The sequence below is a fragment of the Anolis sagrei genome, chromosome 5 (genome assembly GCF_037176765.1).
Source record: "Anolis sagrei isolate rAnoSag1 chromosome 5, rAnoSag1.mat, whole genome shotgun sequence".
Classification (NCBI taxonomy): domain Eukaryota; kingdom Metazoa; phylum Chordata; class Lepidosauria; order Squamata; family Dactyloidae; genus Anolis; species Anolis sagrei.
Window position 1 is genome coordinate 192,106,543 of NC_090025.1, and position 16,467 is coordinate 192,123,009.

The following is a 16,467-nucleotide window of genomic DNA, read 5'->3' on the forward strand; positions in this document are numbered from 1 at the left end:
CAAAGGTTCAGCATGTGTCACTTTGGTTCCTAATAAGTCCCGCACCTCACAGTATTTCTCCGTACACAGCATCTCGCCTCCGCATCCTCCCGGCATGTGTGTGTACATTTTTAACCTCCCTGTTCTGCTCTCCTCCCTATTTTCTTCCACACTCGCTGTCTTTCCTTTTTACTTTCTCTCCTTTGTTGTCTTGGTTACGTGGCCGGGCTCCTGATACGCTGCTCATTTTCATTTTAATAATAACGCCTCTTGTAAAGCACAATATTTTACTTCAATTGCATGTGTCACTGGAAAAATTCCTTTGACGTGGATGACATTTGTATCGCAGCCCAACAGAGGCGCCTTTATGAGGATGGGTACTTTGCAAGAGCTTCACGCATTGGGCGTCTCAGGAGCCTGAAATATGATCCGTATCATCTTTTATATAAACATATAAAACAACAAACATCAATCAATTCCCAAACAGCGCAGAGGCGGGGAGGAAACCAGGCAAGAAAAGTTTTCTAAACGGCTGTCGAAATCCCTTAGCAACATTAAAGTCGGCTCTCCATATTCACCAGGATTAGGAGAAGACAACCCCGCAAAAGTGAAAACTTGCAAATTTAAAATGCTATTAGTTTGACCCATCAGAACACCTTTCTGGGAATCTTTAGGTCAGCGTTTCTCAGCCTGGGGGTCATGAGGGAGTGTCAGAGGGGTCATCAAAACCATCAGAAAACACAGTATTTTCTGTTGGTCTTGAGGTTCTGTGTGAGAAGTTTGGCCCAATTCTATCATTGGTAGGGTTCAGAACATAGTAACCTATGGATGCTACATAGGAACTTACGAATGTAAGAGCTGAGCCATATGGAAGGCTGAGCAAAGGAAAATAGATGTTTTTGAACTGTGGTGTTGGACGAAAAGGTCTGAGAGTGCCTTGGACAGCGAGAAGATCCAACCAGTCCATACTCCAGAAAATAAAGCCAGACTGCTCATTGAAGGAAAGGATAGTAGAGGCCAAGATGAAGTACTTTGGACACATCATGAGAAGAAAGGAAAGCTTAGAGAAGACAATGATGCTGGGGAAAATGGAAGGGGAAAGGAAGAGGGGCCAACCGAGGGCAAGATGGATGGATGGCACCCTTGAAGTGACTGGATTGACCTTGAAGGAGCTGGGGGTGGTGACGGCCGACAGGGAACTCTGGCGTGGGCTGGTCCAGGAGGTCACAAAGAGTTGGAAGCAACTGAATGGTTAAACAACAACAAAGGGTTCAGAATGCTCTTTGTTTGTAGGTGAACTATAAATCCCAACAACCAAACTCCCAAATATCAAGGTCTATTTTCCCCAAACTCCACCAGTGTTTACATAATGGGCATATTGAGTCTCCATGACAAGTTTGGTCCAGATCTAACGTTGTTTTAAGTCCACAGTGCTTTCTGGATATAGGTGAACTACAACTCCAAAACTCAAGGTCAATGCCTTTTGCCAAGTCAGTGTGCCAAGTTTGGTTCAGTTTCATCATTGGTAGAGTTAAGAATGTTGTTTGATTGTTGGTGAACTATAAATCCCAGCAACTACAACTCCCAAATGACAATATCAATCCCCTCCCCAGCCCTGCTTGTATTCAAATTTGGGCATAAAGAGTATTTGTGCCAAATGTGGTTCAGTGGATGGAAATACATCCTGCATATCAGATATTTACATTACGATTCATAAAAGGTAAAGGTAGTCCCCTGACATTAAGTCCAGCATGTCTGACTCTGGGGTGTGGTGCTCATCTCCATTTCTAAGCTGAAGAGCCAGCGTCGTCCGTAGACACCTCCAAGGTCATGTGGCCGGCATGACTGCATGGAGCGCCGTTACCTTCCCGCCGGAGCGGTACCTATTGATCTACTCACATTTGCATGTTTTCGAACTGCTAGGTTGGCAGAAGCTAGGGCTGACAGCGGAATCGAACCTGCGACCTTTCAGTCAACAAGCTCAGCAGCTCAGTGCTTTAACCCACTGCGGTAGTAACAAATTCATAATTAGGAATTAGCAATGAAAATAATTTTATGGTTGGGGGTCACCACAACATGAAGAACTGTATTAAGGGGTCACGGCATTAGGAAGGTTGAGAACCACTGCTCTAGGTCTTGCAGCATGGTCAACTTCCAGGCATAGATGCATAGAAGTCAAACCAGTAAATGTGCTGTGATTATATTGAGCAAAAAAGCTTCACAGTGGAAGGAAAACATGATTAGGATCATTATCATCACCATTGTGTATTTAAAGTACTGTACATACATTAGCATACAATAGCATTGGTTTGAACCAATTTCCTTGCAACTCATTGACTCATCATTTAACAATTGACTCAATGAGGCTACTAATACAGCTAACAGGACTCCTGCCATTGTCTTTTCTTCATTACAGCAGAGCAGTAGAACGGAGCCTTTCTTCTCTTCTCACATCTGGTTGCCTAATGAACTTATCGCTGGCAAAATTCAAAGCCAAGATGTTCTAATTCATAGCCCGGATCTCTTGGCCACTGGATGACACCAGCACTCATTATGCTCAAATTAAGGATGGAGCAAAGCCATCCAGTGGCATTAAGGATGGGTTTTGGATCGCCTTCAATACAGTTCCCTTTTTAATTCATATATACTTTCACTGAAATAGAATCTACTATTCGTAATGGCCTGGGGACAAACATCACATTTGCTGTATTGTCAAAGGCTTTCATGGCCGGAATCACTGGGTTGTTGTAGGTTGTATGGCCATGTTCTAGAGGCATTTTCTCCTGATGTCTCACCTGCATCTATGGCAAGCTTCCTCAGAGGTAGTGAGGTCTCTTGGAACTGGGAAAAGGGGGTTTATATATCTGTGGAATGATCAGGGTGGGACAAAGGACTCTTGTCTGTTGGAGCTAGGTGCGAATGTTTCAACTGACTTTGTAGTCAGTTGAAACTACTACTTTGTATACTACTTTGTAGTCAGTTGAGTCCTTTGTAGTCAGTTGAAACTACTACTTTGTAGTCAGTTGAGTCTTTTGTAGTCGGTTGAAACTACTACTTTGTAGTCAGTTGAGTCCTTTGTAGTCAGTTAGAATCATAGAATCAAAGAGTTGGAAGAGACCTCATGGGCCATCCAGTCCAACCCCCTGCCAAGAAGCAGGAATATTGCATTCAAATCACCCCTGACAGATGGCCATCCAGCCTCTGCTTAAAAGCTTCCAAAGAAGGAGCCTCCACCACACTCCGGGGCAGAGAGTTCCACTGCTGAATGGCTCTCACAGTCAGGAAGTTCTTCCTAATGTTCAGATGGAATCTCCTCTCTTGTAGTTTGAAGCCATTGTTCCGCGTCCTAGTCTCCAAGGAAGCAGAAAACAAGCTTGCTCCCTCCTCCCTGTGGCTTCCTCTCACATATTTATACATGGCTATCATATCTCCTCTCAGCCTTCTCTTCTTCAGGCTAAACATGCCCAGTTCCCTAAGCCACTCCTCATAGGGCTTGTTCTCCAGACCCTTGATAACATTCACAGCTAGCTCCAACAAACAAGAGTCCTTTGTCCCACCCTGGTCATTCCACAGATATATAAACCCCTTTTTCCTAGTTCCAGCAGACCTCACAACCTCTGAGGATACTTGCCATAGATGCAGGCGAAACATCAGGAGAAAATGCCTTCAGAACATGGCCATTTAGCATAAAAAAAAAACCTACAACAACCCATCACATTTGCTACCGTACTAGACAATGATGTGTGTTAACCAAGTGCCAGAGTAGATATTAGGCATGTGCAATCAATTAAAAAATGTTTCAAAAGTAATCACAAAACTGGGGGTGCTAGCATTTCATTTCTAAAGTGTTTCTAAAGTATCGTTAGTTAAAAAAATCATTACTATAACGAGAAACCAAAATTTTGTTATTTTTTTGTTTTGTAAGGAAACTTCAGGTGCTCCTTTCTCCCTCATTTTTACAACTATTGGGGTGAGACTTGCTACAATGGTAGAACACATCTACTACTATATATTGTCGAAGGCTTTCATGGCCGGAATCACTGGGTTGTTGTAGGTTTTTTTCAGGCTATATGGCCATGTTCTAGGCATTCTCTCCTATATGGCCATGTTCTAGGCATTTCGTTGCATCTATGGCAAGCATCCCCAGAGGTAGTGAGGTCTGTTGGAACTAGGAAAATGAGTTTATATATCTGTGGAATGACCAGGGTAGGACAAAGAACCCTTGTCTGCTAGAGCTACATGTGAAGGTTTCAACTTACCACCTTGATTAGCATTTGATGGCCTGGCAGCAAGCCACACCAAAAAACTGCCAGGCCATCAAATGCTAATGGGATATATGGCACTGTGGACTCAAATATAGATACTGTGGGTTATTCTGCCTTGATATTCTGGGTTATAGGACTATAAGGGCCCTTTGTGGAGGGAGAAGCAATGCAGGCCATGAAGATCTCAGGAAAAGAAAATGGGTTGCACTCATAATCCCCATTTCTTCCCCCACTGTGCAAAGAACAACTGCTTCTCTATAGCCTAGATAGCCTGGGTCATTGAATGGGGACCAATGATACCTTCAGTGAGCCTCCTGGGGGTTTAATGGCTATTAGGCCTGTGCATTTTTAGAGCCATCGAGATGAAACATGCTACAATGGTAGAACACGTTTACAACTGTTCCCCTTTCCCCCAAGTTTCAGAAAGTTTCACTCATCCACTGATTTTTGGGAATGTTTTAAAGTTTTTATGAATGACATTTTTAAAAAACTGAAAGAGCTATATCTTTAAATTTCTTTTTTAAATATACAGCATAACTAGGGCATCATTTCCCCCAAATTTCAGAAAGATTTAAACATCCACTGATTTTTAGGAAATTTTAACCAACATAAACTTAGTATTATTTCACTGGAAAACCCAGGGACAACCTAGTCCAATCCCCTTCTGCAAGGCAAGAAAACAATGTGATGTGGGATTTTGGGATTTTGGCCTGCATCAATAGGAGCATAGTGTCTAGATCTAGGGAAGTCATGCTACCCCTCTATTCCGCTTTGGTTAGACCACACCTAGAATATTGTGTCCAATTCTGGGCACCACAATTCAAGAGGGATATTGACAAGCTGGAATGTGTCCAGAGGAGGGCAACTAAAATGATCAAGGGTCTGGAGAACAAGCCCTATGAGGAGTGGCTTAAGGAGCTGGGCATGTTTAGCCTGAAGAAGAGAAGGCTGAGAGGAGACATGATAGCCATGTAAATATGTGAGAGGAAGCCACAGGGAAGAGGGAGCAAGCTTGTTTTCTGCTTCCTTGGAGACTAGGACGTGGAACAATGGCTTCAAACTACAAGAGAGGAGATTCCATCTGAACACGAGGAAGAACTTCCTGACTGTGAGAGCCGTTCAGCAGTGGAACTCTCTGCCCCAGAATGTGGTGGAGGCTTCTTCTTAGGAAGTTTTTAAACAGGGGCTGGATGGCCATCTGTCAGGGGTGATTTGAATGCAATATTCCTGCGTCTTGGCAGAATGGGGTTGGACTGGATGGCCCGTGAGGTCTCTTCCAACTCTTTGATTCTATGATTCTATGATTTCCCCCAAATTTCAGAAAGATTTGCACATCCACTGATTTTCAGGAAATTTTAACCAACATAAACTTAATATTGTTTCACTGGAAAACCCCAGGGGCCACCTAGTCCAACCCCCTTCTGCAAGGCAGGAAAAGCTCAAAGCACACCCCAACAGATGCCCATCTGTTGTTGTTGTCGTTACTTTGAAATAACAGTAACGACAACAACAACAGCAGGAAACCTACTAGGTAAACTTTGGAGTTACTGCCTATCAACATTACTTACCTCATGGCTCGGGGATGGTTACAACATTGCTAAAAACACATAATCGGCTAAAACATTCTATAATATACACATATTTCTACAAGATACATATTATAGTAACTTAGTGCAATCTGGTAACCGAACATAGGAATGGAACAATGGACGACGAACTTGGATCATGCATGGATGATGAGGCGATTGGGTATGGGTTTTTTGTAATAGTTGTGTATTGGGATTGCTTATTAGTTATTAATGGAAAATGTGTAAGTTAACTGTCATTGTTGTATGAAACTATTGCTGTTTTTATTGTCTTTCTGTTTGTGAACCGCTGTGAGTCGGGCTGGAGATACAGCGGTATATAAGCATAGTAAATAAATAAATAAATAAATAGTACACAGAACAAAGGTTAAACACAAGACACAAGCTTAAAAACTGTGATTAAAACTTTCCAGGTAGGCCTGCCGGATTGACAAGCTTAAAGCAAAACATAATCCACCCCTTCAACTAGGAAATAATTGGTGTCTCTTGAGTGGACAATCAGCTTCAATCCTTCTGTTTCAAAACAAGATAGCAATCAAGGAAGAAGTGGACGATTCAAAGGCCATGAGCAGATGATAGGCAAGGAATGAGGGGACAATCTGGGTCACTTGGAAGGAAGATGGTAGACTAGGGTCACCACATTAACCAGAGGTAAAAACTGGAACATTTGGGTCATATCCAGTATTCCACACAACATATAATAATTCTTACTTTTCTCAGACAGTTCCCCAGACCACCCACATGATCGTTTATTTCCCCATCCTTTGCCCTTTTTGGTCGTGTTGCACTCCTTCTATCAAAGATTGAATTATTGTGGTTTTCTATATTGTTCTGTTCTATTCTGCCTGAGGCCATTCCACAGAACAACTCATTTACCGCTTCCAGAAGGCATTTCTTCCTCCACCACTCACTCTCCATGCATCAAACGTTGTTGCCAATTTGATGGTTTGATGCTTGGAATAGCAATAAGCAAGTGCTAGGAAATATTTCTTACACCTTTGTGCTGCGAAGGGCTTCAATTCAAAGCAGGGAAAAAGAGAAAGAAGAAAAAGAAGCCTTTGCTCTCTCATTAGTTCAATATCAGGAAAAAAGACAAACACGAGGACTATCAAAATGTTTGGGTAATATACACAATTATGATTGCCTACATTTCAATGGAATACATAACCAGGATCCAGCATTGCATGTGAAGAACTAAATAGGTAAAATAAATCAACTATTCTTGAACAAAGCCTCCTTTTTTCTGATGCGGTTCTTCATGATCCAACCAGTTTCTAGCCCAGTGGTTCCCAACCTGTGGTCCGTGGACCATCAGTGGACAGCAAGAACTAAAACATGGTCCACGGCATCACCATTACTACACTGTTGAAACAAGAGCAACTGGTCTCTCAAAACCCTCTTATAGTACCAAGGCTTATTAAATATGGTTTTCTGTGCAGATGGCAACTACTGGATGGCATAAGTTCTGTGACTATTGCTGATGCGGTCTATCCAATGCAATCTTCTGAATCAGCACACCAAATAACCAAACCAAATCTGATTCATAATCATTTGGGTACTAATGTTGGAAAGTGGTCCCTGGTCAAAGTAATCCCTGGTCAAGTGGCCCCTGGTCAAAAAAAGGTTGGGAACCTGTAGTGAGCAAACAGGGACATTCTACCATATGTGGTGGTCCTGCAAAGAGACATCTAAATATTGGTCACTAATACATGAGGAAACACAAAAATTATTGAAAAGGAAGTTTAAGAAGAAGCCAGAGTATTATTTACTTAGCTTCACAGACTTGGACTTACAACTTGAAGAAAATGAAGACAAATTATTTACATTACAACGGCAGCAAGGATTATTTTTGCTAGATATTGGAAAAAGGAACAGATTCCCATTATTGATGAATGGATAGATAAGGTTAAAGAAATAAGAGACATGGATGAACTAACTTTTTTGATGAGGAAAAATACCGGAAAATCGATAAAACTGACAGATTGGGCCCTTTTTTATGATTATGGAAAGAATAGAAGATTAATAGAGGCTAAGAATACATAGGTTAGACTAAGAAGTATTTAGAGAAGATCTTGAGGCTGGAGTGGAAGTCATTTTAGAACTGTTGAGGTGTGTGTGTGTTTTGGATTTTTTTTTTTTTTTTGGATTTCTGGATTCTTTTGGGGGGGGTTGGATTTTTTTTCTTTCTTTTTTCCTTTTCTATTTTTCTATTTTAGGTGGTGATCGGGTTTCTTACTTTCCTATCCTCTATAGTATTGTTCTCCCTCTTTCCTTGTGTTGATGTCTAAAATGTTAAATACAAATTATTTTTTAAAAAAAGTTGGGAACCAATGTTCTAGCTAGTGGAGAATGACAGGAAAAGTAGAGATGCCTCCAGCAATTTTCCCAGAGCATTGCATCTCCTCCAATCTTTCACAGACAACATCTGGGACTCATGTAACCAAGTAACAAACAGAGTGGTCAAGATGACATACTTTACTAATAGGACAAAATGCAGGCTTCTCCACCCTTTCTTTTGCACTCCCCTAGCCAGGGAATGCTTGTGTTTGAGATGGGGGTTGAACCAGATAAAAGACTATTTGAGGATGTGATTTGTGCTAGTGTGTAGTTGCTGCAAAATTCTGACCTCTACAACAATCCCAAAAGTGCATTTTCATAGTATAAATTGGATTTATGCCATCTTAATTCACTAAAGACTCAAACCACCCCACTTGGTGAAGTGGAAAGCTCTGCCTAAATATTTAACCTACTTGGAAATGCATAAACCACCAGCAGACATATTCCTAATTTGATGACCACTTGTTATCCTCACCTAGTGATATGATACCCAGTTACAGAGGTCAAGCCCACTGGGGAAACAGTTCAGGAATCACCAACTATGCACAGTATGCACAATTACTTCATTCCTATTTTATTCAATAGCACCTCAGTTGTGAGGACTTGCACCTTGTGGGTCAATGTACAATACCAACTCAACAATGGGAAATTCTGTAGAAATTTCACACAGGTCATCAAGAGCATCAGCACTAATATTAGACTTTGTGTAGGTCTCAAAAATACATCACAACAGGTGGTGAGCATCCAAGTTGAATATAGGTTGAGTAACCCTTATCCAAAATGCTTGGGACCAGAAATCTAAACACAGGTTGAACATCCCTTGTCTGAAATGTTTGGAATCAGAAGTACTTTAGATTTTGGTAAACCTGTATTTGCACACATGTACATAATAAGATATCTTGGAAACAGGAATTGAGTCTAAACACAGAACTCATTTATGGAGGTAATTTTATGCAATATTTAAATATGTACATAGAACCGTTAAAAAGCAAAGGTGGGGCTATCTCAGCCATCCATGTGGATGATTATAGGGTTTTTTTTAGTATTTTGGATTTTACATTACTATTCCAGGGGATTCCAGGTAAGAAATGCTCAACCTGCATTCCTGATCAAGGACAAAGGTTGAAAGACTGACAAGCAACCATTCTACAACCTCAACCACTCACTGTTCCAATTACTTATTCAGAGCTCGCCATTATTTCCTCACCTCTAGAAAATGTACTGCCTGCCACAAGGAGAAATATGCCTGCACTTACTGGAATAGAATACGCGAGTAGCCCGTTAAACAACAATGCTGCATATGGTGAGCCAACTTCTCTCCATTAGAAGGTCACCTCCAGTGAATCTGGAGAGACAATCAAAATACCTGCCAAAAACATCCCCCGAGTGAAATGCCTCTTTGACTCAGAACCTTGGCTCCAGTGCCTAGACATTGATGGCTAGATGATAAATTGGATGTGATGTCAAAGAAGAAAGTCATGATGACGCCAAGGGTGAACATCCCAACCTCTTGGGTGGTGTCCAAAGGAGATCACATGCTTACACATACAGAGAAGATAGGAAGGACATCTATTTATAGGGTATCCATGGTGGCAACCCAATGAACCCAATGAAGAACGAGCAATGCGGCTCCTTTGAGACCAACAAATAAACTTCTGTGGGACAGAGGATGTATTCGTTGAAATGGGCTTCCTCTGCCCAGAAGAGTTTATACTATAAACAACAAGTTCCATCCATAGGGTGCCAGTAAACTTACAAGTTTTAAATTTACTTATTTGAACCAAGAGAAGAAGAGACAAAAGTAACAGAATTAAGATCACGTTATTTTAATATCAACCAGAAGAGGGAATTCCATCTAATCAGATAGTAAGACCAAACCAACAACTGAGTGAGGACATTCAGAACCAAAGGTAGTAGGTGCATAGTCCTTTCTTGGGCCTACATCAATGCCATGAAGAGTATATTCCACATTGCTCTGGATTTGTAACCTCACAATGCCTGATGAATGAAGAAAGTTGGTTCCAAACACAACCCTTAATTCCTTGTTTGTTTGTTTGTTTGTTTGTTTATGGCAGCCACCAAAATGACAAAGACACAACTCTGAAATCTGCAGGCACCAAATACAATACTTAGTATCACTCGTTATCAACTCCAGATATTGGAATGAACAGGAACGATACTAGTTACATCTCAGCTCAGCTATACATCAATATTTGAGCCCATCAGACCAAAGGGATATACAAAATGGCTTTCAGAGAGCACCTTCTGCCAACTTCCAAATGCAACCAAACATCCACCCTACAATATACAACCACTAGAGATTGGAGACAAACCATTTCAGTTGGATTCCAGGTTGCATCCAAACTTTAAAGGAGCAAGACAAGGTGCTGAAGTTGTGGGTGATTTTGTCCTTTAAAGTTGAGACCAAAACCCAGAACACATTAATCTACCTATTGACATTGGAACTGCAAGCTGCTACTCTGTGCATTACTCCACAAATCACAAGGCAGCTCGAACTAACTGCTTGTTTCGCTCGGAGACAATGCATCCTCCCCATAACAGCAACAGAAGCCATTCTCAGAGAAGCCACTGCTCACACGTCAGTACATCCAGGTAGGAAAGGTCAGGCCTACCTTTTTCAGCTTGCCACTCTTGGTGCCCACGAAAGCCAACGAGTGATTCTTGTAGACGTAAGCAATGACGGATGTCATCCTATCCCGGTCCTCTGTGAAGATGGGGAGTCCTCGCACCATCTCAGATACTCCAAGTGGGGCATTCATGTCCAGGCCACAGAAGTTATCATCAATCGTTAACAGCTGTAGCATTAAAAGAAGAAGGAAGGGAAATGTCATTACAGGCAATGTTGTGCAAAGTAAACAAGAAAAGACATCGACCATTCACACCAGAAGATATTGGGAGCAAGGCATACAACTTGACACTTCCAGGGAAGACATCTGCTCTCCAAGAAGACTTCATGATCCAAATGTCTGCAGTGGTTTTCATCCTGGCATTTCTAGCTGGATGCTTTTGGCAACACCACAAGGGATTAGTTACAGAATTTGGAAATGCTAGCTAGCTACCTGTTTTAACTCAAACTCTTAGGACTTCACACAGTATGTTCGGAGTTACAAGGACTCTGCAAGAGGAAATCCAAAATAGGGAACAAAACAGCTCTGATTTCTTAGCATCCATCATTACATCCCTTTTTCTTCTGCTTCCACACATGCCAGGCGGCAACTTGGCAGAAATCTGACATTTTTCAGTGCCAGAGAAATAGTGCCCCCCCCCCATCCTGTCTGCAACCGCAGCTTAAATAACTCTCCGTTTTCCTTTAAACCTCTGCTTTCAAACAGGCATTGCCAGATCCTTGCGATCACAGCCAAATCCTCATTCTTGGGTGAAATCCTAACCGACGGATTAGCATCTCCTCCTGCCATTCCCCTTCGCTTTTGCTTGGCAGTTGTTCTGCCCTGACATCAATGCTTCACTGGGCCTCATGAACAGGGAGATTTGCAGAATCTTGCAAAGCCTCGCCTTTGGGGCTGCCTTCTCCCTTTGGGACTGCAAATCTCCCTTAACTCTGAAAGATGTATCCGGCTGAAAGTCAGGATGGTGTAGTAGCTTGAGCATTGGACTGCAACTCTGGAGACCAGGGTTTGATTCTGCACTCAGTCATGGAAACCCACTGGGTGACCTTGGGCACATCACGCAGTCTCAAGTCCAGAGAACACCATGGCCTTACATTGCTATAGCTGCCTTTGAAGACTTTTCGGAAGCTCCAAATGGTCCAATGGGCAGCAGCCAGATTGGTCACCGGAGCGGCATACAGGGAGCATAAAACCCCCTCTGTTACACCAGCTCCACTGGCTGCCAGTCTGCTACCAAGCACAATTCAAACTGTCTTTAGCCTATAAAGCCCTAAACGGTTCTGACCCAGCTTACCTGTCCAAAAGTATCCCCCTATGAACCATCTTGGAGATTAAGATTGTCTGGGGAGGCCCTGTGAGGACATGAGAGAAGCCTCCTACAACATGGTAAAACATCAGTTCATCCCCTGGGCAATGTCCTTGCAGATGGTCAATTCTCTAACACCAGAAGTGACTTGCAGTTTCTCAAGTCACTCCTGACACCAAAAAAAAAGTTTTTTGGGTTGATCTTTGACTATAATTCCTAGACTTATACCTAGTTGGCTTCCTCTTCCATATGTGATAGTCAGGGGCAGCTCAACCCATTACGCAAAGTAACCATTTGCAGTATAGTTGATTTTGCCCAGGGGCGCTTTTGAGGCGCTTCTGGGGAAAAATAGACCTTGACGTATGCGAGTTGTAGTTACTGGGATGTATAGTTCACTTACAATCAAAGAGCATTCTGAACTCCACCAATGATGGAATTGAACCAAATGTGGCACATGACGAACAGAAAATATATATCAATGATTGGTTTGGGGGGGGGGGCAAAATACGGTTTGCTGACTGTTGAAAATTACCTAGGGCCGCCTCTGGTGATAGTGCCAGGACTCACACTCCACTCTACTCTGAATCCACCCTTCTGCGTAGACAAAACACTCTTTCTCCCATCTCCCAAAGCAGATGAGCCTCTGCGGTTGGTACTGGATGTATAATCGATGCACGATATCACGAGGGGCTATTTCTATGTTTCAGGTTTGTGCCTTGAAAATTCAGGGCCCGGAAGGATCCTAAATTGTCTCCACATCGAATTCTGAGCCACTAGATAGGAATGGACACTAGATGGGAAGCCAGGGTAGAGGGTTGCGTCCTAATGTCACTCATGGCGGACTCCGCAGTGACATGCCACCGTGCCTGAGTGACAACGCAGTCTACAGCCACTTTACCAATTACAGAGGAATTGCAAGCCTGAAGCTAAGAGGTTTCTTCACTCAGATGTAATTTAGGCAACAGCAGAAGAGAGAGAATGAAGTTGCTCAAATTTACTGGGAACTCGTCTCTGTTTGGATTGTTATTATTTTTATTGTGTGTGCGTGTGGATGCTTTTAAGCGACAGATCACGGCTCGGTGTCAAGTTCCCAGAGAGCCAAAGAATCTTAATGCACCGCAGGCTCCGTTGCCCGCCTTTGCTCCCCCCACACTTCCCCACACATGGCTTCGAGCAATAATACGACGTGTGCCTTGCATCGTAAAATGTGCAATTTCCTGGAGAGAAAGCTGCATCTTTCCTAGAACTGGTTACATTTCAGAAGGAAAAAGTAAAGAGATTATTATTATTTACTTTCCCGGGATAGAGTAAACTCTTTGGAGACATTTGATCTAAAGTGGCACACTTCGGGTTATGTACACCCTACAAATTTACAGCAGATTTGTATCCTTTTAACTACTATCGCTTTGCCCCTTGGAACTGTAGTCTGAAACTGATACATCTACACTGTGGATTTAATGCAGTTTGACACCACCTCAACTGCTATTGCATATATTATGATATCCTCTGACTTAGTATTTTTCCCAAGCTTTTAGCCTTTGGTGCCTTTATATTACATGCGATCTATATAAATAAAAATGTAATGTTCGTTTGTGGGATTAACAGAACTCAAAAACCATTGGACGAATTGACACCAAATTTGGACACAAGACACCTAACAACCCAATGTATGTCCTTCACTCAAAAAATTGATTTTTTTCATTTGGGAGTTGTAGTTGCTGGGATTTATAGTTCACCTAAAATCAAAGAACATTCTGAACCCCACTAACGATGGAATTGAACCAAACTTGGCACACAGTGCTCCCATGACCAACAGAAAATACTGGGAGGGTTTGGTGGGCAGTGTCCTTTGGTTTTAGAGTTGTAGTTCACCTACATCCAGAGATCACTGTGGACTCAAACAATGATGGATCTGGACCAAACTCTACACGAATACTCAATATGCTGAAATGTGAAAACTGGTGGAGTTTGGGGAAAATAGAATCTTGACATTTGGGAGTTGTAGTTGCTGAGATTTATAGTTCACCTACAATCACAGAGCATTCTGAACACCACCAACAATAGAATTGGGCCAAACTTCCCACACAGAACGCCCATGTGGGCCACAGCAATGTGTGGCAGGGTACGGCTAGTGTATATAAATAAAAATGTAATGTTGGTTTGTGGAATTAACATAACTCAAAAACCACTGGATGAATTGACATCAAATTTGGACACAAGACACCTCTCAGGCTGACAAGTGACTATCACTCAGAAGAACACTGGAAACCACAGCAGAAGGGACTTAAAAAACAAAAAACCATTACAACGCATGCGCAAAACCACATATACGCAAACACACATATATACACATATGCACACACAAAACACATATACATAGACTGAACCACAGCAATGCGTGGCAGGGGATGGCTAGTATTACAATATAATGGTATAGTATAATAATATATAATACTGATATTGTACTATGCAAATAATATAATATATATATATATTGTGTGTGTGTGTGTGTGTGTGTGTGTGTGTGTGTGTGTTGTGCATTGTGATCTGCCCTGAGTCCCCTTCAGGGTGAGAAGGGCAGCATATAAATGTCGTAAATAAATAAATAAACTACAATTCCCAATATTCCATTGCACTGGACCATGGCAGTTAAAGTGATGTTAAATTGCATCCATTCTACGGTGTAGATGCACCCAATCGTGCTAAGATTTTCTTAGAATGTATCTAACCCAGGCATGGGCAAACTTCGGCCCTCCGGGTGTTTTGGACATCAACTCCCACAATTTCTAACAGCCTACTGAACTCCAGCGCAAACTTTGCATTTCAACTTCATTTAATATCACCTGCAAAAGACTCAAGGACCTTCATTCCCAATCCATCTAACAGAAGCCCAGCCCCGGAAAGCATGCACAGGTGCATCAGAAAACCTGGCACCATGGGAGCCCCTGTCGGAAGAGCAATTATCCTAATTATTATTTTGTTTTGCAAGGAAAATTGCAACTGAGGCACCTCAGCCCCACAGCACAGGTGACAACTGTGCTGGATAATTTAAAAAACACACACACACACAGTCACAGGGAATGTTCTGTTTTGTATTTTATGAATATTGTTGTGTCTTGATCCAAGAATCCCAGGGCAATTGGCAAACATTAATTAGTGAAATTGGAAAGGCAGATGGAATGCAGAAATGACACAACAATCGTAATTGGGCTTGCAACGAATTAGAACACACTTCCTTGAGAGTCAGGTGCGTCTACACTGCAGAACAAATGCAGTTTGACACCACTTTAAATGCCATGGTTCAAAACTTTGGAATACTGGAAGCTGAAGTCCAAAACACCTGGAAGGCCCAAGATTGCCCATGCCTGGTCTAGATCCAGGGAAGTCATGCTACCCATACTCTATTCTGCCTTGGTCAGACCACACCTGGGATCACACTGTGTCCAATTCTGGGCACTGCACTTGAAGGGAGATGTTGACTCTAAGCTGGAATGTGTCCAGAGGAGGGCAACTCAGAGGATCAAGGGCCTGGAGAACAAGCCCTATGAGAAGTGGCTTAAAGAGCTGGGCATGTTTAGCCAGCAGAAGAGAAGTCTGAGAGGAGACATGATGAGGGCCATGGATCAAGAGTCGAGGGGAAGTCACAGGGAGGAGGGAGGGAAGTCATGCCCCCCCCCCCCATTCTGCCTTGGTCAGACCACACCTGGAATCACACTGTGTCCAATTTTGGGCACTGCAATTGAAGGGAGATGTTGACTCTAAGCTGGAATGTGTCCAAAGGAGGGCAACTCAGAGGATCAAGGGCCTGGAGAACAAGCCCTATGAGGAGTGGCTGAAAGAGCTGGGCATGTTTAGCCAGCAGAAGAGAAGTCTGAGAGGAGACATGATGAGGGCCATGGACCAAGAGTCGAGGTTAAGTCACCGGGAGGAGGGAGCAAGTGTGTTTTCTGCTGCCCTGGAGACTAGGACGTGGAGCAGTGGCTTCAAACTACAGGAAAGAAATGAGATTCCACCTGAACACGAGGAAGAACTTCCTGACTGTGAGAGCTGTTCAGCAGTGGAACTCTCTGCCCCTGAGTGTGGTGGAGGCTCCTTCTTTGGAGGCTTGTAAACAGAGGCTAGATGGCCATCTGTCAGGGGTGCTTTGAATGCCATTTTCCTGCTTCTTGGCAGAATAGGTTGGACTGGATGGCCCACCAGGTCTCTTCCAACTCTAGGATTCTATTAATATATTTCCACTGATTTCAAAATCCTAAAAAGGGTTATGTTTGTGTACAAGGTGTTGTTTCTGTTGAACAGGTCATGTTTCCATTCATCCCTCATCTTCTGCAGATGCCACAGCCTTG

General features: G+C 42.6%; 1 protein-coding gene across 3 annotated transcripts in view; it reads right to left on the bottom strand.

Annotated features, from left to right (window-relative positions):
- The window catches only part of PLXNA4 (plexin A4), a 770,557-nt gene that overhangs the window by 662,152 nt on the left and 91,938 nt on the right, over positions 1–16,467 (bottom strand). For all 3 annotated transcript variants that reach the window (XM_067469348.1, XM_060776421.2, XM_060776422.2), the window contains exon 3: positions 10,801–10,983. In XM_067469348.1, coding sequence (XP_067325449.1) covers positions 10,801–10,983 — 183 coding nt within the window. The remainder of the gene's footprint in view (positions 1–10,800; positions 10,984–16,467) is intronic.